Source organism: Diabrotica undecimpunctata, chromosome 5 (assembly GCF_040954645.1).
Source record: "Diabrotica undecimpunctata isolate CICGRU chromosome 5, icDiaUnde3, whole genome shotgun sequence".
In the NCBI taxonomy this organism is placed as follows: Eukaryota; Metazoa; Arthropoda; class Insecta; order Coleoptera; family Chrysomelidae; genus Diabrotica; species Diabrotica undecimpunctata.
The window spans coordinates 38777903-38802519 of record NC_092807.1 but is presented as its reverse complement, the minus strand read 5'-3'; the positions used below and the strand labels follow the sequence as shown (position 1 = coordinate 38802519).

Genomic DNA, 24617 nt, shown 5'->3' with positions numbered 1-24617 from the left:
AACTGTATTTGTATGTGCTATAAATAGTTCATGTGTGTTTGAAGATCTCATGTTTTTAGTGGAGCAAAATACGGCTTTTTTTATTTGGAATACAGTTATATTTGTTCTTGTAAATAAACCTAAAACATAAATTCAGTAAAGGCATTACAAATCAAAGTAGATTATCTCATTACAATTTGGGATTGAGATAATCTTCTTAAGTTGTATAAATAGTAATAAAAAGGCCAATTGGACACCATTGATTAAATTATTAAATTTGAAAATAATGATTCAGTCTTGTCTTTTACTTTTAAAGATATAAATTAAAAAGACAAGACAAGACTGTGATTAAAAATGTTATGCCTATAGCCAACTTAGAGAGTGGTTCATACCAAAGAGAAGAGCTGTAATTTGTAGCTTTAAACTTACACATTATGTATCAAGATTTAAATTTTGGTAATTATAAAGTTACATCATATCTAAGAGACATTTTTTAATTTCAGCGCTGGCATGGGTGAAGGCAACGGCATGATGGATCCTCATGAACTTCACAGCGCTTTGGTGCCCATCAACGGCAGCCACTCAGGCTCCTCTGGTAGAAGTACACCAAACGCATCGAATGATCCAGCTCCTGGAAAACTGTTTGTGGGCGGCTTAAGTTGGCAGACTTCCAGCGAGAAATTGAAGGAATATTTCGGCATGTTCGGCAATGTAACAGATGTCTTAATAATGAAGGATCCAGTTACACAGGTAAAAATTGTTTATGAGACAATTTGAGGGTATTTTATTGTCTATTATTTACGTATAGGGTGTCCAAAAGAAACGGGACGGTCGAATATTTCGCGAAATTTACATTGGATCGAAAAACTGAAGAATAAGTTTTCAATATTTTTCAAAAATCTATCGAATGACACAAAACTGGACAGCCCATATCAACTCCTTGTGGGTGAGGTAGAAGGAAACTTTGAAATATTTAATTGGATTCCCAATTTTTAATGGAGATTTGGATTTCTTATGCAAAAATAAGTGACTTTTATTCAGATTTCAGATATAATATCATATATAAGATTTCAGATTCTACGTAAAGAACTGTATTCAGTACCATAAAAAATTAGTTTGCAGACTTCTGATATTTTATTGACTTGACAATTGACTTATTGACAAATAAATAAATTTATTTGTCATCCCCCCTCCTAAACATTCAGTTCCCATTTTACTTATCCACACATCTCCCTCAGGGTTTAGTTTCGGATCTCTGGAGACCTCAGCCTTCTGTAGTTTTTTCTCTTCTCATAATTTAAAAAAAAATCATAACTTTCTTTTTTACTTAAATGTAACAGAGCCACCCACAACCTTTTCATTTTACAGTTCTTGTTAAGATATACCAATAGTCTATTAATTACCCAATACGTTAAATATTAAGCTCATCAACTTACAACTTATCCTTTTATACTTCTCATGTACCTAGTGTTGCTTTATAACAGATAGGGCCTTTTCCTCTTAAGTTATAAGTTGAGTACAATATGACCATCATATTACAAAACCACACCCCAACCATAAATTATGTTCATCTCATATGTTTGCGAATATACACAAAACAACAAACCAACTTCCTCCATGAACACCAAATCAGTTGTTTACATTCATGAACTTTTAACTTAAAAGTTTTACATTTTCCAGGTACCAAATGTTGCTTTTAACATACAGGGCCTTCTATACTTACGTTATAAGTTAATTATTATATGAACATTAGACTACATAAGCTTTTATTTTATTCACTCAACACTACCTCCATATATAAAATATATCAATTTCTATTTCACCCATCAACAATAAATTTTCTAGAATCCAACTACCCACATATGTCTATTTTCCGTTTTCCAGGTACCAAATATTGAAAAAACATAAGGGGCCTTATATTAGAATCTCTAATTCATACTAATTGAAGACGTATGTATAGTTGGTTGCCTAACAATACCCTTACACTTTTCTCACCACATACATTAATTAACAAAACAAATTCCACCATGTTCTTAACAATAAATTCAGGACAAACTAACAACTTCAAACAACAACATTGATGGTTGCTACTGTTACATTATTTTAATTTTAACTTTTTCAATTTTTAAATAACGTTGGCTTTTGTCTTAATTGGACCAAACACATAAAGTTACATTGACTGCTCTGTTCAGACTTCCATCCTAACTTGTCAAGATTGTCATTTTCAATCAGTTGCTTTATTTCGGTCCTCGTAGACACATCGTCTCAGGACCAGCAACTTCACGTGGAGTCATACGGCGCCATGTTACCAAATCCACTGGTAACTTTAACATCTTGGATTTTATCACAACATAATGTAAACCAAATTTATAAAACAAATTTTAACGGGTTTTTACCCACATATTTAGTGGCTCAATACATGTATACCCACCTAGTAAGTACTATTAACCACATTTTGTATTAACCTTGGTCAAAATTTAAATTTCACGTTCTTTTTAATTAAGTGGTTATATACTTTTTAGGTACACTGATGATGGAACATATATTCCGAAAACGTTTTGTGATATAGCCCGATTGGATCTTTTAAATTATATACCTCTTATAAAAGATTTTTAATAAAATTTTTAGAAAAAATAATAGCACCTACAGTAATGGTGAAATGTAAATTGTTTCTGAATGTATATATATATATATATATATATATATATATATATATATATATATATTCAGGGATTCTACAGTATTTACTGCCTTCCCTCGCTTAACCGTTTCCATCTCTCTCTCTGTTGTCCCACTCTCCATCGTTTAGGCCTCTCTTACTCATGGCGTCGTCTACTTCGTTCCTCCAGGATTTTCGGGTCGTCCTCTTTTCCTCCTTCCTATGGGGCTCCATTCGGTTATTCTCTTTATCCATCTGCTGTCGCTAGTTCTTCTTACATGTCCATACCACTTTAGTCTTTTTTGTTCTATATATGTATGTCTGTTTCTATTGATGCTCTTTGCTTTATTTCGTCATTACTTCTCCTATCCATTCTTGTTATTCTGCAGCATCTTCGCAGGCATTCCATCTCTGATGCTACTATCTTACTGCTGTTTTTCTTGTTTATGATCCAATTTTCAGCCCCATATGTCATAATACTTCGCACTAATGTTTTATAAATCTGTGTTTTTGTTTTCAAATTTAGGTGTCTATCCCACCATACTGAGTTAAGTTGTCGGATTGCTGTTCTTGTTTGTCCTAATCTTTGTGTAATTTCTTCCTCTGTTGTTGCCTTTTTTGTGATTATAAACCCCAAGTATTTGAATTTATCCTTTCCTTTGATTGTTACATTGTCATCAATCTGTAGATTCCTTTTTTCGTTTACATGCATTAGCTATTTTTATAATACATCTTTTAATATACCTATATACTTATATATACATATACATATACATATATATATATATATATATATATATATATATATATATATATATATATATATATATATATATGAAAATTACTGAGTTCTCGGGAAGAACCGCGTTGAGAATTTAAAACTCGACGTTTCGGCACCCATTTTGGAGCCATTATCAAGAGGGATACGGTTCGGTTCGTGTTCGGGGTCTCAATCTGCCTACTCCCCTCACTCGAGACGTACCAGTATCGTATTCTATATTGCAAGAACTGTCTCTCGGCACTGAGGTCTCAATCTGCCTACTCCCCAGTGTCGAGTGACAACCGGTCTTACCCTGTGTGGCTGCTTTTATACTCGCTGTATGCGCGGGAACGGTATGTGCTGACGTGGTCTGAACTGACGTGGCCTGAGCGGTGTGGGCGGGAGGTCGCTGAAGAAGGGGTCGCCATGTTGCCGGCAATCGTTTCGCGTCATCGCGCGTGTTCAAGCTGTGAGGCCGTTTTTCGATTTCGATAGAAGCATTCAAAAACTTCTAAACCCCATTCCATCCAAAAAAGAAACCTTGCCGCCGGATCAACCCAAAATCTTTCTACCTTTTATTAAAGGTGTCACTGACAAGATCAGTAGAACTCTTATCCCTCTTAATATAAAAACCATCTTCACCACTCACTCCAAACTGTCCAATCTCGTTAGATCCGTAAAAGACCAAATCCCCAATGAAGACCATGGTGTCTACGAGATAGCTTGTTCCAGTTGCCCACGTACATACGTAGGACAGACAAACCGACGAATCCATAACCGTATTTACGAACATTCTCTATCAGTCAAACATTCCGATACCACTTCAGCCCTAGTCCAACATCATATTCAGACAGGCCACAAAATAGATTTTGAAAAAGCAAAAACCATCGCTCCCATCCGCTCATTAAAAGCGAGAATCATTCGTGAAGCTATCGAAATCGAAAAACGGCCTCACAGCTTGAACACGCGCGATGACGCGAAACGATTGCCGGCAACATGGCGACCCCTTCTTCAGCGACCTCCCGCCCACACCGCTCAGGCCACGTCAGTTCAGACCACGTCAGCACATACCGTTCCCGCGCATACAGCGAGTATAAAAGCAGCCACACAGGGTAAGACCGGTTGTCACTCGACACTGGGGAGTAGGCAGATTGAGACCTCAGTGCCGAGAGACAGTTCTTGCAATATAGAATACGATACTGGTACGTCTCGAGTGAGGGGAGTAGGCAGATTGAGACCCCGAACACGAACCGAACCGTATCCCTCTTGATAATGGCTCCAAAATGGGTGCCGAAACGTCGAGTTTTAAATTCTCAACGCGGTTCTTCCCGAGAACTCAGTAATTTTCATTCATCTGACCGCGGAAACTTATCCGAACATATATATATATATATATATATATATATATATATATATATATATATATATATATATATTATATATATATATATATATATTATATATATATTATATATATATATATTATATATATATATATAGATATATATATATATATATATATATATATATATATATATATATAATGTATTTATCTTGTTTTTAATGTATTTTATTTTACAGAGAAGTCGAGGTTTCGGTTTCATCACATTCTCAGAACCATCAAGTGTAGACAAAGTACTTAAGGTTCCAATACATACATTGGACGGAAAAAAGATTGACCCGAAACACGCAACACCGAAAAACAGACCAAAGCAACCAAACAAGACTAAAAAGATATTCGTAGGAGGCGTCAGTCAGGATACATCAGCTGACGAGGTTAAAGCCTATTTCAGTCAATTTGGAAAAGTAGAGGAGACTGTAATGTTAATGGATCAGCAGACCAAAAGACACAGAGGATTTGGATTTGTAACCTTCGAGAGTGAAGATGTGGTTGATAGAGTTTGCGAAATACATTTTCACACTATTAAAAACAAAAAGGTATGTATACTTTATTCTTAGAGTAGTATTCTTGTAGTAGATATAGTTTTATACTATTTTCATATTTTCTTTTTTTGGTATCAAATATTAACAAAATTGTTTGCTAATTTTTATCGTCAGTAATTTATTTTATCTTTATCTCGATCCTTACGCTATTCCAATAATTTTCGTAATGTTTGAAAGTCTTTATTTTTTCAGATTCAGTTTTTTTAATAAACAACATCTGGTTTTTTTACAACGAAACACTTGTAAGAGAAATAAAAAATGATCACTAGGAACTTTTCGAAAGAAATGGAACATAATTTTTATGGTATGCAAAAGGAAATATGGCGCTTTATAAGAGGTCAAAGAATGGAGGTAAAGAAACTAATAGAAACAAACACATAAAAAAGGATACGTTTATTGACTACCGAAAAAAGATCTATGCAGAGTAAGAACAAACAACGCTACAATCGGAAACATCAGAAATTACCACAAATGAAGGAACTTAATGTAAATATACAGGGAGTTCGTAAAATACTTGAAAAGCTGAAGAACAGGGAAGCAGCAGGTAAAGACGGGATACCAAACGAATTACTGAAATATTGGGGAGCAGCAATGGCACAACAATTAACAACATTAATTAATATAATTATAAAATACAATAAAATACCGGAAAAATGAAGAACGATAAAAATAATTTTACTTTTTAAAAAAGGATATTAAAACAGCCAGAAAACTACAGAGGTATAAACTTGTTAAGTACTACCCTAAAACTTTTAACTAATATTTTAGAAGAACTAATAAATCAGAGGATAAGTTTAGCAGATGAACAACAGTAATCCGTCTTCTGTATAATAGGGAAGTTCCCCTAAATATCATAAAATCTATTGAAAACATCTACCAAAACAACAAAATGGAAGTCAGAAGAGATGCACTACTTACAGAACCTATACAGGGTGGCGCACCGAAAACGAAACAGATGCATTTACTGGCAGATGATTCCTTTTTAAAAAAAACGCTTGGACCCGTCGATTTTGTTATCGAGGGGGAAACAAAATTGGCATAAAATCACATTAACATTTGCAGCCCCCTAAGCGGGGGTGGCACCATCCCTAAAATCTTAAATGGAAAGGGGGGTCGAATGATCCATCATTTAAAAGGTCTTTTAACTCCCTTTACAATGATGTAAAATTCATGTACTTCAATTCAGTAGTTTTGGAGATTTATTGATTTAAAGTTTAAATACATCATCGTAAGAGGAGATCAATACATAGTAGCAAAGTTGTTAAAAAATAAAGAATGAACTGACCTGTTAGCCGAGTAAATGTTGAAAATGACCACCATTACTTTCCATGCAATAATAAAGATTTTGCTGAAAACGTTGCCGGACATTTTGCAATATTTGAGGAGTAATTTGATGGCACTCATTCACAATTCTTTGTCGTAAATCTTCTAAGGATGTTGGCTGAGTAGCATAGATTTTGCTTTTTAAGTAACCCCACAAAAAGAAATCCAAAGGTGATAAATCTGGCGATCTTGGGGGCCATTCAAGGGCACCTCTTCTACCAATCCATTGACCTGGAAAGGTCTGATCTAAATAATGCCGAACTCTTAATGCGTAATGTGGTGGGGCACCATACTGTTGGAACATCAACATATTCTCAACGTATCGACCATCATTCTGATTTTCAATTATATCTGTTAGCGCAGGATCTATGGCATTTTGCAGTAATTCCAAATACATTTCACCAGTCAAATTTCCAGATAAGAAAAAAGGACCAACCAAATGATCGCCAAAAATGCCAGCCCAAACATTTAATTTTTGTGGCTGCTGTGTGTGTACCTCATGGTAAATTCTGGGATTAGAGTCCGACCAATATCGACAATTATGACGATTTACTTCGCCATTTAAAAAAAAGGAACATTCGTCGGAAAAGCAAATGTTAAATAAAAATTGTTCATCGTTTGTAATTCGTTCACTCATAACTTCACAAAATTCTAATCGCTTATCAAAATCGTCTTCATTAAGTTCTTGTACAAGGTGAATTTTATACGGATGAAAATTATGGGCCTTTAGAATCCGTTGGATAGTACGTCGACTAAAACCACACGAAGTTTGCAATTCGCGGATACTTAATGTAGGATCTACAATAACTTGCCCTAAAACCCCCACTTCTGTTGCTTCGTTCCTTATAGGATTTTCAATATTACGTTTTTTATTGGCGACTGATCCAGTTTCCCGAAATTTAGCTACAAGTTCTAGAACATATTTTCGGTGCACATTATTGTTCTCATGTCGCTCATTAAAAATTTGTGCTGTTCTATTAGCGCACTGATTATTTCCGAAAAATATTTCAATAATTTCAACCCTTTCTGCCGTGGAATATACCATGGTTAATTTATGTATAAAGCAATAAATGATATTTTAACAACAAAGATTGGTCAAATCAATCGCAAACTAATGTACTATTTCCTATTTAAAATAAGTACGTGGCATTCTCTACTTATCTTTCTTCAAGAAACAACTTTTTTTGTCACAAAGGACACTTCAACTGCTATTTTTATTATTAATAAACCATGGGCGTAGTAAATAAAAGCATTTACTTATCAAGAAAATGCTTTTACTCAAATTTCTTCTGAAAGAAGTACAAACTAATTTGATGTACCTATTAAAGTCTACTTTAAACTTTAAATCAATAAATCTCCAAAACTACTGAATTGAATACATGAATTTTACATCATTATAAAGGGAGTTGAAAGACCTTTCAAATAATGGATCATTCGACCCCCCTTTTCATTTAAGATTTTAGGGATGATGCCACCCCCGCTTAAGGGGCTGCAAATGTTAAAGTGATTTTATGCCAATTTTGTGTCCCCCTCGAAAACAAAATCGACGGGTCCGAGCGTTTTTTCAAAAAAGGAATCATCTGCCAGTAAATGCCTCTGTTTCGTTTTCGGTGCGCCACACTGTATAAATAGCCAGCGGAATAAAACAAGGGGACTCACTGAACCGTATGATCTTCAATTTTCTCATAGATGAAATCATCAAAAGCGTTAACAAAAAAATATAGGATAAAGAATGGGAAACAAAGAAGTAAAAATACTCTGTTACGCAGACGACGCAATATTGATATCCCTGAAGATAGTCTGCATAGATTGGTCCACAGATTTAACATAAGAGCAAAAGAGTTTAATATGACAATCTCATCCCAGAAAACTAAAACAATAGTAATCAGCAAAGACCAAATCAGATGAAAAAAAGAAATTGATGGCATCAGTATTGGACAAGTAATGGAAATAAAATAAATTTGAATTACATTGTCAAGCTATAGAGACCTGGAAAAAGAAGTCTGAGATCAAGTACAAAAAGCAAATCGACTGGCAGAATTCCTTAATAACACTATATGGCGAAACAGACACATTAACAATGAGATGAAGTCAAGAATTTATAGAGCTAGTGTAAGACCAATAATGCCATATGCCTCAGAAACAAGACCCGATACAGCCACAACACAAAGGCTACTGGAAACGACAGAGATCAGAGATCAGAATGAGAGAGTACTGAGAAGAATCACACCAAATACGCTGAGAGATCGAAAGAGAAGTGAAGATATTAGAAGAAAATGTAACGTACAGTGTTTAACGAATGGACACTAAATAGAAAAAAGAATGGACTGACCACATAAGCAGAATGGGAGAGACCCGTGTCTTCAAAATAGCAAGATATAAATAACCAATCGGCAGACGAAGTATCATATGACCGCCCAAAAGATGGAGTAACAAACTTCCATTAAGGCATTAATCCGTCAATGAACAAGCAGAATTGTTTATAAAGAGGAAAAAGAAGAACATCTGGTTAGTACCTGATGGTACCCAACCATCTAGGTGATATCCAAATGGTACCCAGATCAGTATTGGTGGGCAAGAAATAGAACTTATAGATAAATGTAAATACCCAGGACGTGAAATTATGATTTCTCAGGGTAATGAGATCCATGAACTGGACAATATATGGAAAGCTAAGAGAAACTTTTATAAGTGAGCTGCTCACATGCATGAAGATCAATGCGTTCTCCCAGGTTTCACATACATAGCAGAAAGACTTATCTTAACAAAAGCGTCATCTGCCAAACTGAGAGTCACTCAGAGAAGAATGGAGCGTTAAGGATAACTCGCGAGACAGAAAAAAAAACGAAGAGATCAGAAGAACCCAGATGACTGACGTTATTAAAAGGATAGCCAGACTAAAATGGAGGTGGGCGATGGACAAATATGTTATTGATACAATTGGACAAATGTGAAGGCAGAATAAAAACGGGATGAGAGGGACTCAATATAGACGGGGTTGGAAACACGAGGAAGAGGCATATGTTCAGAAGCGGACTTTTGAGGCAGAATGATGAGAAATAAACAACATGCACAAAATTCGTGTTTTGTCTCGTCAGTTCAAGCTCAATTTTTGGTATTATGCTGTATTGCAGTACACCTGGAATTTTTTGTAATTAACGTATCTCGACAGCTATGATCATTGACACGAGTATAGTTTACAGCAATATACATATTGTACATACAAACATTTGGTATGAACAATTATTAGTGGTGAAGCTGAACACTAAAACTTACTCTTTACATTATCTGAAATAAAAAATTTCTTTCAGAAATTTTAGAACACTCTCAGAACCGTTTAAACCACTAAGAATTTCACACACTTAAAACACACTTTTCAGTGGTGCTTGCTTCTAGAAGAATCAAACTCACAGCAGTCCATTATCACGTGTTTGATGGAAAGTCAAGTATTGCAGTAGTTATTTATACTGGACGGTTTTTTGAAGCCATAAGGTATCCATTTGTGAGACATGTATACGCTATTCTTAGTAAGCGAATAACTAATTTAAAAGTATATCGATTTCCTTATATGTGCTCTGAGTATGCAGTGTTCTTACTATTTACATTTTCAAGAAAATATTATTCTGCTCTGCTGTTTCTTGAGTCTCTGGGTTTCAACTATCGTTTAGCAGACAACTCAAGTATTTAAATTAATTGGCTTCCTCTTCATCTACATATATCTTTGTATCTGGGTAATTATTTCTACATATATTAATGGTTTCCGTCTTGATATTTATTTGCAAATCCAAAGCTTCACTGCGCGGCTTAGGTCTCTGTAAATGCACTTTACGTATAACAATATCGGTAAAAGTATACGTCCTTGCCTTCTTCCCCTTTTTATTGAGTAATCTACCATTTTAGTGGTTTTTGAAGATGTACTGTTGCTTTCTAATTTCAATACAAATTGGCGATAATTCTTATATCCTTAGCATCCAATCCAAACTGTTTGATGATATTTTATCATTAGTTCTTGTTTTACTTTATCGAATACTTTATCATAATCAATGAACCAGGGACAAACACCTTTTCTTAAATTTATACAAATCATGAAAACGTTGCTGATAAAAGTCCATACTGCTAAATATTAGCAAAAGTAGAGATAAGTACTCACAATCCATAATAACTTTTTATCTGTAGTAAGAAGGGTGCGACCGATTTCAGAGTTTACAAGCTAACATAATACCTTTATAAGTGATTATGTAATTCATTATAGTAAGCTAGCATGTAATTCTGTGTAAATTTATGTACTAATGTTTGCAAGCTAACACTCTCTCGTTTAAAATACATCTGTAAATTCAATATGACATATCGTTATAGAGGCCGTAAAGATTGGAGGAGACAGACTTTTAGAGAACATAAAGAAATTGTTCAACTTCTGTCTGCACTAAGTGAATCACCCACAAGATAGCATAGTGCACTCACTATTTTATTACACAAAAAAGGAGATCCAAGTTATTTACAAGAATAAAACAAGCTGAATTTTTCTGAGAATATTAATTTTAGGACTCCAAAATATTATCAGGGATTATTGAAGTTATCAATTATTATTACTGAAATGATATGTGATACAGTTCAGTAAGTGTTGTATTTGGGTTTAGCATCCTAAAAAATATTAAGCTGTTTTAAGTAAAAAAGTGTTTTCATCGTTTGCCTGTGTTATTTGTATTATCATCGGCCTACAGCTATTATTTACCATCAGTTCCTTCGTTCGGTGGAGCCATATAATTTCATTAAAAATTTAACTAATGATTTACTGATACTTTCGTTTTTAGGTGGAATGTAAAAAAGCACAACCCAAAGAAGCAGTTCAAGCTAGTGCTCAACTATTAGGTAAACGACTAATGCTCACAGGATTGGGCATGCGTGCCATAGCTCCCGCACCAGGAGTGTTAGCCACAGTTAACCCTCTAGCAACAGCTCAAGCGCAAGCACATGTACAGGCCGTACAAGCTGCCGCAGCAGCCGCTCAAGCCCAACCTCTTGCATTAGCGACTTACGGAAAACTGTTTGGTGCCTACCCACATTTGGCCAGTTACCGTTATTCACCTTACCCGATAGCAGCAGTCAGTGCAGGCACAGCAGCTACACAGAATCCTGCTCCAGCACCTGCAGCTCATACGCCTGCACCTCCCGCAATGGCGCCCCCAGTCGCTGCTAGCCCTTACCAAGGCTACAATCTCACAAATGTTGATATGTCATCATTTCAGGGAGTTGATTGGGGATCCATGTATGGTGTCGGCATGTATGTCTAAGTGTTCACACATTTGTTATTTAGGTTTTTTGTGTTAGGTTATTGTGAAAGGACTTCCAAGAAAATAAACGATACATTTCCAATAGAGGAAGGGATACTGCATCTACCAAATACATCAAGTTCCTTTTGCATCTTCTAGCCTTATTATACTTCTTATTTTATTCTACATACTGAAGGTACTGCCATTGTATGCTTGATAAGGCAACCTTTCCTAGAACTTTTAATAACATGTGCCATATTCATAAATAATCCCAGTATGTTGTTTCAAATTTAAATAGTTGACAATCTTCCTTTTATTATTTTATTTCTCTATTCTATTACTTTTTCTGTAGTTTTCTTACTGTAGGGTAGGTTTTAAATTAAGTATATAATTTTAATTTTATGACCAATGCTTTCCCTTCAACTCACATTTGCCTAAATATATCAGTTCCCAATAGTTTTGCAGGAGAATATTTACGATAAAATGTTAGTAGATGTAAAATATCCCTTTCTTTTCTTAATTGTCAATGGCGGCGTCTCGTGCCTACTTTTCAATGGTATTATTGATGATACTACAGTGGTGATTTTTTTCTGTACATAGAATCACATTGCCACAATGCTGTCGGGCAGTTTTTCTAAAAGCATCACATACACATTGCGCTTACAACTGTTTCAAAATACTCCTAGAAATAATATCTAGTCGAGCACTACTCGTATTCGGTTATAAGCGGATTAAACGCTTTCAATTATGGTTCTTGTAGTACTCGACTGTCGGTTTTGATGCCGTCTTTCTGCTCATCTAGCATCTCGGCAATAACTCGCAATAATCAGTATTAAATTTTTGAGAAAAAATAAATTGCCGTTTTGTTTTAATTATTTTCCGTATGAAAAAACTCTTGATATTCCTGTCATATGGCAATAATTATAACTTATTTGTAATGGAAAATTTTTAAAAAAAGGTTGTGTTGAGTGTACTTAAGTTATTATACCTTAGTACTTAGATCGGATTGGAAAGGATTGTTCGATCTAATAAACAGAATAATCCAATACATTTCTTATATCCAACGTCTAGACACTATTCTGTACGTTAACAAATATGCAGACGGTTTTTATTGTAATATTCTGTTTAAGAACTTAATTAGGTATATCATTCAATCAATACTTTCCAATCCTCATACTTAATTTATTGTATTTCACCATTTTTGACTGATAGGACGGTACTTATACATTAGTAATTATTTTATGAGTTAGTTTTTCGATCGAGTTCATCACTTTATTCACTATTTAATGATATTAATAATTTTATTCAAAGATCTCATCCATTCGAATTTTTAGTGTTATACTCGATGTGATCTATTTACACAAATGAAACCATCTTTTATGTACTTAAAATACTTACAGGGTAGTGAAATGATCAATTAAATGCAATTTTCGTATTATTAGGAGTGTAGTTTCTACACGACTGTTATAAAAAGATGAATCTGATTATTCATAATCTCGGAATATTCTTCATAAATTTTTTATGAATTATTATTTTAACTAATATGTGATTTTTCTACTTAAATGTAACTTAGGTATACTACTCACAGTACTTAGACTTTATGTTTTAAAGTTACATGGTATTTACCAACATTAGGTGTCCTTTTTATATGGGCAATTAAGACATACATAAATTTATGTAATTTTTAAAACAAACGTTAGATCTGCTATTTTCTGCTATTCCTTTTTCTTTTTCTTAAGTTAGGTCTATGACCTGTATTTACTGGGTCATATTTAATCATGTTTGCGATTCTGAGCAGCTGCCTCGTCATCTGTTTGGTAGTCTTCTTGTAAACCTCTTTCTTCCTGTAGACCATTCATCTCTTAAAATTTTTGATTATTTGGTTATGACTTGAATACATTCGCGTACTTACTTACTTACTTTCCGTGTCCGGAACAGCAACAGCTTTCAATTTTGTGTTTCCAATGGTTGGCCACATAGATGGCCCTGTCATTCGCTAAAAATAGGTCTTCTTCTGTGCAGGTCTCTCTCATCTCTGTGCATGATAGTACATGGTGACTATTCTGAACCGCACTAGAGTCGCAGGTATCGTCCTCCAGGTATCCCCATTTGTTCAGGTTACTAGCACAACGTGAAACGCCAGTTCTTAGTCTGTAGCGCTTTCCATGTGGGATACGGCAAATTGTGTCCTATCGGGCATTTCCTCTGAGGGGGCAAAATGTGTCGTAGCTGACGCTTGCCTTAGGTGTATTCTTCGCGTCTTTGGCTCTTCAGGAATGGATCGTGATTTTTTCAGAAAGCTTTTCCGAGATCTTAGGCTACTTGGCTGAACTTGGTGGTCATATAAGGTGTGTCTTCAATCCGTCTCCATCTTTCGTTTTATCTCTGACGTGACCTGTCTTCTCATAGCAGGTGAAGCGATTCCTCTAGAGTAGACCTCTTCGATAGGTGCCGGTTTCAGGTAACCAGATATACGAACCGTTTCATTTAACGCAACATCGACGTTTTTAGCGTGAGCAAAATTTCCCGCACTGGTGCTCCAAACTCGACGGCAGAAAAACATAATGCTAAGGCAGAAGTACGGATAATGTGTGGTTGTGCTCCCCATTTTGTATTTGTTAGTTTGCGGATGGTATTATTTCTGGCGCTTACTTTTTTCTTGAAACCTTGACAGTGATATCGATAAAACAGAGTTCTATCCAGACGTACGCCGAGATATTTTGGCGTCTCATTGTGTTCCAGCATCTGACCACGCCATTCCACCTCCAGTATCCTTCGGGCATGATTGTTTCTAAGGTGGAAAGCACACACCTGGGTTTTTGTAGGATTAGGTTTCAGATGGTTTTCGTCATAGTATAGTGCTAAGTCTTCTAGGGCATCTGTCAGTTTTACTTCGACTTCATTGAAGGTACTTCCCTGAGCTGCCATAGCTGTATCATCCGCGTAAATAAACTGTCTTGTTTGTTGGTTTTTGGGTTGGTCGTTGGTATAAATGTTGTATAGCATCGGCGAGAGGACACTTCCCTGTGGGAGTCCATTTTTTTGATCACATCACACTACATATATCCCTGTTTCTTGTGCGCACCTAGTTTTCTATTACCAAATTAAACAGGAATGAGCTTACGCCGTCCGCTTGTGTTATTCCTGTCTTTATTAGTATTTCTTCAGTTAGTCTTCCATCATTTTTATTTTAGTTAGTCAGAATGGTATTCTTCTGCAATTCTTGTCATTTTAGGGGTACTGCTTTTCTTTTTTAAGTATCTTTACTACCTTTGGTCGATAGCTTTTGTTAAATCTAGAAAGCCTATGAAGGCGAACTACGGTATTCAATAGCCTTTTCTACTAGTTTACGAATTACAAACATAAAATCTCTTGTCAATCTCTTTTTCTGAGATTTTTATTTTTCTTCACATCTGGGGATCAGCTGTAATTTTGATGAAACTGTTTAATATTATTGCTTCCTTTTTACTGTCTCCTTTTGAATACCAGTTTAATCATGCTTATTTTACATTCTTTTCCTTTCTCTTTCTTATTAAAATTGTTTGTTCTTTATATTCTTGATGATTGTGATTCTATTCTATTTTCCATTTTGATCCCATACATTCTATTTTTTTTATTTTTGGTAATGCTGCTTTTTTGGGTATTAACTCTCTTCATATTACTGACATTAGAAAATTATTGAGTCAGCAAAAAACCATTTCATCCACTTAAGTCTCCAAAATTGTTAAACCAATACCAGCCTGCAGCTGAAGGACAATAAATAACTTGAGTTTCAACGTCTACAAGAAACTATGACATCAGGTGTTTGTAATTTCTTGACTCTTTTCCTCTTTTATTCTTCAATGTCCATATGCCTTTGTTAGGTGACTGCTCTTTGTTCATGCTCAATTCACCCCATTTCTGTTTTGACGTTTAACGATTTTTTCCATTTCTCCAGTACTTGGTACCTTTCTGTACCTTAAGTCGTTTAGGTACTATTAGCTTAAGACTCATTTAGCAGTCTGCCATGTTTGACTTTTCGCTCATTCTACTAGTTACCCTCTCTCCCTTCCAACGAGACGTCATACATCACGATCCGTCTAGCCGTGCTTGAGTTGTGCCACTTCAGACCTTAGAATTCGTCTCAAAATTTCCCCAGAATCTATGGAAAAATTAAGTTAATTTACGAGATTTACTCTTGTAAAATACTTCATTTTTCCCCAAATGTAGGAAAACATATTGTGGTCCACCAAATATCTTGGAGTAACCTTGCTTAACTACACTTTTTTCTTTCTAATGTAAAGCTATGTACCTTTCATAATAAGTATACATCTTAACAGTTCTACAATGATTGCTTTTTATTCACTAGTTTGCTGAGAAGCATATTCTTCTCCATAGTTATAAAGACTTCTTCTTTACATCATTAATCAGACTTGAACAGACATTAAACAACTATATTGTTAAACATAGGCCTTCTCCAGATATTTCCATCTATTTCGGTTCTGCGCATCTGCAATTGGTCACAATTATTTTGAGGTCGTCGGGTCATGGCGTTGTATACATTACGCATTTGTATTATTTGCCCCTTTTTGGTTTGTAAATTTGATTCCCTTATCTCATAAAATCACAAAAGGTACAAAAGTATTACTAATGACAATACCCAAATATTTAAATTTTTATACTACCTTAATATCTCTCTTGTCCACTCTCAAATACTATGCAAACAACTCAATTTATACATATATATATATATATATATATATATATATATATATATATATACTATACATAATAAATTCAACAGAACAACTATTATCACAAACAAAATTTCAGATCGATTGGATTTGGAGATGTATCAAATCTTTTATTTTTGACCATGTTGTCGTATCTAACATACAATATAGGTTATTTGATATAAAGAAAAGCAAATGGAATAATAAGAAAATACCTGTTCATATGCTATAAAGATCATACATTTTTGTAAATAGATCACTTATAATTATTATTAAGAGCAAACAAAATCGTTAGTGCAGCTAGGCCATATAACTTGCCGAGTTTTTCAAGATCGGCCAGTTCCTACTCTTTCAATTAAAAAAAAAATGATTGCACAGATCTAGTCATAATTTTTGCTGATATATTTTTTGACATTCTATGCTTTGCTTACCTTTTGGTGTTTACAACTCATTTAAAATTGTACTCAATTCATACTAAAATTGGTGTAAGTATATAAATTTTACCGAAAAAGCGAGATAACATAACTCCCTAAGGTAAATACAGTGAAAACCCAATATTAACAATAACATTTTAATAATTGAAGTTGTGTTTATTAGATCTGACGTAGCCACTCAGTTCTTGTAGTCCAAATTTGCTTCTTTAGATTTTTCTATTTCCATATTTTTGCAAATGAAACATTTTAAAACCATGGACATTTTATTGTTTGTTATTTTTATCCTAATCCTTTTATAGCCTTTTTATTTGTTGAAGATATTCAACCAGGAATAACAAGTTGAAGGAGCTCTTCAACTTTATTGAATCATATTTAAGAAAGTAGAGGAAGTCTTTTACAGTCTTTCAGTAAAGGGTTATTAATACACGACAGTCAACTAGACTAGTAAATTGTGGGCTAATGACGAATTAAACATTGATCAATTTTTTTTTTATTTATCTGCCTGAACAACAAATAATGATTGTTTTTGATGTGAAAATATGGTTGATTTTTAACTACCTGATGAATTTCAGCTTAGTCTAAAAAGGAACTTTACAGCTGTGTGTGCCTCCTAAAACAATCGTCCAATGGTAGCTTTCTTAACATAATTTGTTCCACTAGATTTTCGATAAGACATTAATCCTATCTCTATGGATTTAATGACATTAATTCTATCTCTATGGAGTTAAAAATCTGAAATCCTGAATATTAAATGTATGATTTTTTTATCCTCTTTGTTCTAAATTGGTGATCATTTCCATTTTTCCTTAAGGACATGCACATGTACCTACCAAAGCAGTAAGGGAAGTACTTATATCATATAAAAGGGAAAGTATTTTATTAGTTATTTATGATACTTATTAAAACAATTTGATTGCCTTTTAAACTACAAATCAATCCTGTATTGTTGCACTTTGTCATAAATATGGATTTACTCTTCAGAAATTTAGAAAGACATGATATATATTTTCAGTAGTTCATTATCAGTTATTTTCTTGCAGTCAGTGGAATAAAGACAACTTTGTTTCTCTGTAATGTTTTATCCATTGAAATGCGTTCAAAAATTAAGCAAATCTTCTATACTCGATCCAAGCAAGCATTGGAAACCAACCAATAGCATGAGAAATCATTCTAAGAGTCCATTTTTTGGAACAAATGAAAATTTGGTAAATCGTTTTTAAAAGATCAATTTTATCCACCTACATATTTTTTGTAATTCCCCATAATCTGTATGGTATACACATATATATTGTATTTATTTAACACATCTTTTGCATTGTTGATCAGTATTGGCAATAGCAATGCCCATATAGTTGAGATCCACTACAACAGGTGTAATAAACCATTCAGTTAGAATTATTTCGCGATCGGAAATTACCAGTTCTCTAAAAGCGCATCCTTGCTGTTTCATTAGTTAATCTGTTAAGCTAAATCGCGTTAGTCACAAAAATATTTCCTTTATCTACTAATGTGCACGTGTTTTTTGTTCGCAGAGTAAAAAACTCGAAATCACAATTTATAAAGAATATAACGAATAAGGTCAATTTACTTAACTAGGGGTAAAAAAAAATACAAGGAATTTCAATGATGTAACAGACACAACTTGCATTTATCTATGGTGATTGAAATTACAGTTGGGGAGCACAAATGTACACAACAGGAGCGACCAAGTTAACTTTTTAGATTTTTTTAATTTAAAATTTAAATGTTTAAAAATAATACAGAGTACTTCAATATTGTTATAAATGGTGTCTGTGGTTTATTGAAGTGAACTTTTTTTTATTTTGATTCTTTTTTTTTTATTTGCACCAAATTCGTTGTTTACTTGTGGCGTGCGAGTAGTTCGCTCGACCGTGTTACCTGCTTTCGGGTAAATATAATAATGTACTTAACTTAGAAAATTGTATGTGTTTATTGAGTTGAAAGCACCATCAGTATCTTTACTCTTTGAACCATCACACTATCCCTTATCACTTGTTTCAAGTAGACAGAACTGCCTACATTCCGTATTAGCTGTGCATCGAGTATCTTTTTAACATTATAATAATTATAATACGTGTGATTCAAGGACCAATGCGTCTGCCATCGTTGGAAACAACTTTGGTACAAGACGAAACTAAGAGCTACATGACACTCCAACTGTCACATTTAAGGCAACTATTTTATGATATTTCGTTTGTTTGGTTGTTTAGGTTTCAGGAAGTTTTATTTTATAAATATTATGTTTTTATATGCTTCTACATCACTTTTATCTAGTGAAACCTGTTTTGTTGGTAAATACAATACTCAATATTTAAACATAAAAAGGATGGAGTCATAGTATACCTAAATGAAAAATAAAAGAGCAGGTATATGTTAAAAATGTATGTTAAACCAATCTAACGTTTTAAAAACTAATGAGAAATCTATAATATGATGGAAATCGGCGTATTTGTTCCTTAGAATCATAACAAATTTTTTTTATATAAGTTTTAAAATCCTATGGCCATTTGAAACTTTCTTAAACCCCGCCTGTGAGACATGTTCACTCCTAAGAACTACGTTCGGATGTAACAATTCATTGGATCGAGGTGTCTTAACTCGAGTTAGAACAGGAGTAACTCCACCGCGCTCCAATGCTCCAGACCATCCCTTTACCCCCTATAGCACTCTGATTCGCGATAGGGGCACAACTATCAGCCTAATGCTCTTCATGTGGGAGTCCTGAGTAATATAACTCCAACATGGTTCCCCAAACCCAATCAAATTGAGAACCCATCAACTAATTTGTCTAAATCTTGGACATAAGCATATCCTCTATTGCTTATTTAGGTACCTCAAAGTACATTTTGAACCGTATTATTGGTTGTTCTCATTATGTCATATTTCATATGTATTAACCCCCTACGTCATGCTTAGTAAATATGTTTATATATATATATATATATATATATATATATATATATATATATATATATATATATATATATATATATATAATGTGATCTCTTTAGCTTTCCGGGTTTAACTCAGCATTGAATAATTTTGGATTTTAGAAAAACCATTGTTTTGACTACGTTTCGGCAAGAACCCACTTGCTATTGCCAAGTCAGATTAGTTCTGCTTTTTCATGTCGTTCGAGGAGAACTGGTTTCTGCGCTTCGTGTGATCGATCATGTGCGCATGCGATTGGGTGGAATCATATTCGTCAATTGAATTTCTACGTTGTTCTTTAGAATTGTTTTCCATGTAGCTGGGAATATTTGGACACCATTTCTTGTATTTAATGTTTTTGGATGTTTTTCAATTTCTAATGCTTCCAAAAACATTTAAATGCAAGAGATGATGACCAGAGATACCCGAATGCTTGAACACCAAGAGTTTTTCTACAGGAAAAACGGAGAAATTAAATTGACAAATAAGACCCCACCCAATCGCATGCGCCTACGACCGATCACAAGAAGCTCAACAATATCCGGAAGAAGCAGAACTAATTTTTTAAGGCATATTGTTGAGGGCAATGCCTGTTAATGCCTGTTTTCTTTCTATTCATACTTTACTGCATATTAACAAAGATTTAGTCTTCGAACTTTAAGAAAATGTAGTTTCAAATGTTCGTAAGACTTTTCAATTGCAATAATATTTGTATGGGAAAGCATTTTTAATACTTGTTAAAAGAAGCAAAAAATCCCAAAAAGATAATACGGTTACGGTATTAAATAAAACTTTTGATTTTACTTATGCCATCATAAATTCAATTAAATTTGTTGAACTGCACACCCATCCTTTCAATTGCCTTAATACTAAGTAGCTCATTTTATCGTTATTGTTTTAAAATCTTAGTTTAGCTAAATTTCTGCGTTAGCTTATTTTTAAGGAAACTAGGGAAGGAACCTTCCTGTAGAGTTTAAAATAAAAGACATCCCCGTTTCAGTATTTTATTTGGACTGATTCGCTCTTAGTTTCGTGTCGCTCATTTTAAAAGAATGGTTCATACTGATGTTTTTATACTATAACGTAAAAATTAGTTTTTAGTCTATAAGCCCGATTCAGACGCAGTCTCTAGAACTACCTTGTGATAGTTGTTAGGCAGCTAGAATTGCGTCGGTTTTGCCAAGTTGCCAATCGTTATATTTTCTGTAGAATAGTTTACAAAACTCTGTATGCACTAATGTAACGCTTCCATTTCTGTTTGGGGTTACAAGTTTAAATAGTTTCTTTTCATTCTAAGTAGTTTACTTGTACATTCTGGTAAGTTGGTGTATAGTTTCTTCTTACAGTTTAGACAGTTTATTAACATCTAACACTTCAATAGATTATCTGTTATTTAAAATATTTCAGATAATTGTATATACGTAATACAACGTGACATTTTAGTTCATACAGAGCGTTAAAAATGTTGAGTACCTTGTATATTTGACTGACCCGTTTTTAGCAATAAGTTTTATTCGCGGCAGCTTTTTGATTGCGTTTCGTTCCAATAGTAGGGAACTCATACCTTTGAAAAGGACATTCAAGGTATTCATATTTTTAGAATGTATGCACTGACGTGCATAATTTCTAGGTAGCTTTTAATATGACAACCCATGATTTCAAGTAGTTTTATTTATGGTCACTAAAGTGCCAAATTTTAAGTATTATATCGTTCGATTTGCAACTTTGCATTGATTAAAAGGAAACAAGGAAAGTAACTGCTTTTTTAAACGAAATTATTGATTGAAACTCACCCACACACCTAATGCTGATATCGATTTCAGGTACCAAATGTAGCTTCTAAATTACCTCATAAGATATTCCTTTAAATTTAATAATTTTGAGTGATAAAAGATACTGGTAGCGAAATACCATCAAAGAAATGGAAATAAGAGAAGAATAATCTCGTGAACTTCATTGATAATGTTTTGATATTTTCAATTAGGTTTAGTTTATTCTTATTGTAACATTTTTCTTTATTTAGACCTTCCAGTATTAGTGTTCTTTGATTAGGAATTGCTTCCATTATCTTTTTATCTTTCTATGTCCACAAGATGGTCTGGACGTTTTACTATGTGGTCCATTGGCAGCTCTATCTGATCCATGTGATCTCTTCATTGTCACTTTCTTGATCTTACGCCCTCTACCTCTAATTCATCCCATATTGTCTCATGCATGATCTCGTAGTGTTATAGTAACGCCATGCAAAAACAAACACTAAACGTCTTTGTATTTCCGCATGTTACCAAGTAGGTAACTGATAAGTGATCTTCTTTAAGTCTCGTGTTGTGATCGGTGTCCACATCGTAGGGGTTGTAACGGTACGAAAATTATAATCTGTGCTATTTCTTCCTTACTTGCGCGTACTGTACAATCTTTATTTTTTATAGCTTTTTTTATTTCAGCACTAACTATTTTTTATTCAATATCAACTAATAGTCCTTATGGCTCCTGATTTTTAACAGTATTATTTTGCAACAAATTAGTACATGGACAGTGTTTTCCTGTTAGATCTTTATCTGTTTTTGTAATGAAAGTACTGAAGCCTGTTCTGCTGAATATGTTTCATCCATTTTTTTCCGGAAGTATATTTCATTCTGCAGCCCGCTGGCTCCCAGACTATTTACTTGGTATTAGACATCACCATATTGGGTAGAAAATTATATTTTTTGACGTAACATTTTTATTTAGTACAGTAAAAGTTACAGTAAATTTTCTTCATATCAAATGTTGTCTTTAATTATTGTATCTGTGTGCATCGTTTGATCATCACCATCATTATTGCACTACAGCCCTAGTTGAGCCTTGACCTTCTTTAGTTAATTTTAAATATCAATATTTAATTTGTCAGTTTTTTCCAATATTTGACATAACACGAAGTTTTGGTCTATTGTAGACCTACCCGTAAAGCTCTTTAGATGCCTTTGCATAACTTCTGCTTGGATTTTCTCTCTGTTTATTTTCTAATCTAGTTATTTACATACTAACAGAGATCGCTATTCAAGATTTTTCTTGGATATCACCAATATTAATTTTGGTGTGCAGATCAACACTTGTCTTATAAAAGATTTTAGCTGTTGGTGTCCTTAAGTTAGGAGATTCAAGATCAAAATATGTAATTTGTTGTCTATGTACCATGAATGAAATGGAACCGATTTAGAATTTGAAAATTGCATAACTTAAACCTGAAGTCGATATCAACATTCATATTATAAACCATTTCACTTATAACTTTGTACATTCCAGTCAACAAAATTTTTGGGACATGTGATCGTTGTGAACAAATTTTTATAACCAAAGAGCAAATAAACGAACAAACAGTTGACTTTGTGAATTATTGTAAACGTTTGCGTTCCTTATTTTCTTTAACCATTCAAGGGCATCTAGAGTAGGTAACTGTAAATTATTATCAAGTTGACAAGCAATAAGCAATGTGAGACAGAATGAACAACCCTCTATTTTTGTATCCAATTATAATTGTTAAGACAAATAAAATGGTTTAGTTTCACTTGTTAGTAAGTGAACCCTTACTGAAAAAAGAACTGTAAATAGTAGTATTTTACTCAGAGGGTCTGAATGATTGTGACAAACCAAATGGTCAGGAAAATACATTTAGGTGTTAAGTCGTATCGACAAAATGGGAATAGCCGTTTTATGGAGAGTAACTTGTTTTCGTATATAGTGAATAATCTAAAAAGTAATACTTTTAATATGGTATTAATTAGTACCAACTAGATAGCGTTGCTCAAATTGCAATAATTTTGAGGATATTTCTTTTGAGGTGTTGTGCTTAATTTGTAATTTAACATGATTTGTTTATGATTTTGGACATTTTCGATAATCCTTCAAAAGCTTAGTTTGCTCAATTGTTAAAGCTGTAGTACTTTTTAGTATTGTTGACCGAACAATCTTCATAAAACTGAAGCAGGCTACCCTTAACGTTAAGGAATTATTAGGAATTTTTGGTAGATCGCCCATACTCTCTCAATACAGATATTAATCTCTGGTGGACTATCAAAAAGTTCTAGTAATTTTTGTATTTGTAATTGTTACACAAACATTAACTTTTAGCTGTTTGTCGTACGTATTTTAAAGTTACTGTAGCTGTAAGTAACGTATAATTTTTTCATAGACATTAGTTCTTAGTGTATGTAGTATGTATCTCTGTGTGTAGTGTAGTATGCGGCGAACAGTCGCAGATGCACTGTAGTACAGTCGTTCTGAATAAAGTAGTTTCATGAAAGTAGATCTATTATGCTTGACCAATCCTTTTACTTATGCTTGAGTTTGCCCTAAACAACTCAGACATTCTGCAAGATCAGGAGCGTATTGCAATAACATAAAATTGAGTACCTTTAGGCGATGCGGTGGTTTTAACTTGTAAATGGTCGAGGAGCTTTGCAAGATTAGAAAGGTAAGTGTTTTAATAGGCTCTGGATTAAGATCTTGCCGCTAAAGGCATGTGCAAATCATAAGGATACAAAAATATAATTATTGATACCAAACTAAGTATATATATATGCAGCTGCTGACATCTTTCAATCA

General features: G+C 33.9%; 2 protein-coding genes across 5 annotated transcripts in view; one reads left to right on the top strand and one right to left on the bottom strand.

Moving 5' to 3' along the window:
• Window positions 1-24315, top strand: part of msi (RNA-binding protein musashi) — a 579058-nt gene extending 554743 nt beyond the window's left edge. For all 3 annotated transcript variants that reach the window (XM_072531878.1, XM_072531877.1, XM_072531879.1), the window contains 3 exons: window positions 483-729; window positions 4980-5336; window positions 11477-24315. In XM_072531878.1, the coding sequence (XP_072387979.1) occupies window positions 483-729; window positions 4980-5336; window positions 11477-11956 (1084 nt within the window). In that variant the 3' untranslated portion in view covers window positions 11957-24315. The remainder of the gene's footprint in view (window positions 1-482; window positions 730-4979; window positions 5337-11476) is intronic.
• LOC140441268 (uncharacterized) overlaps window positions 1-24617 on the bottom strand; it is a 208824-nt gene that overhangs the window by 134410 nt on the left and 49797 nt on the right. The gene's annotated exons all lie outside the window — the stretch shown is intronic.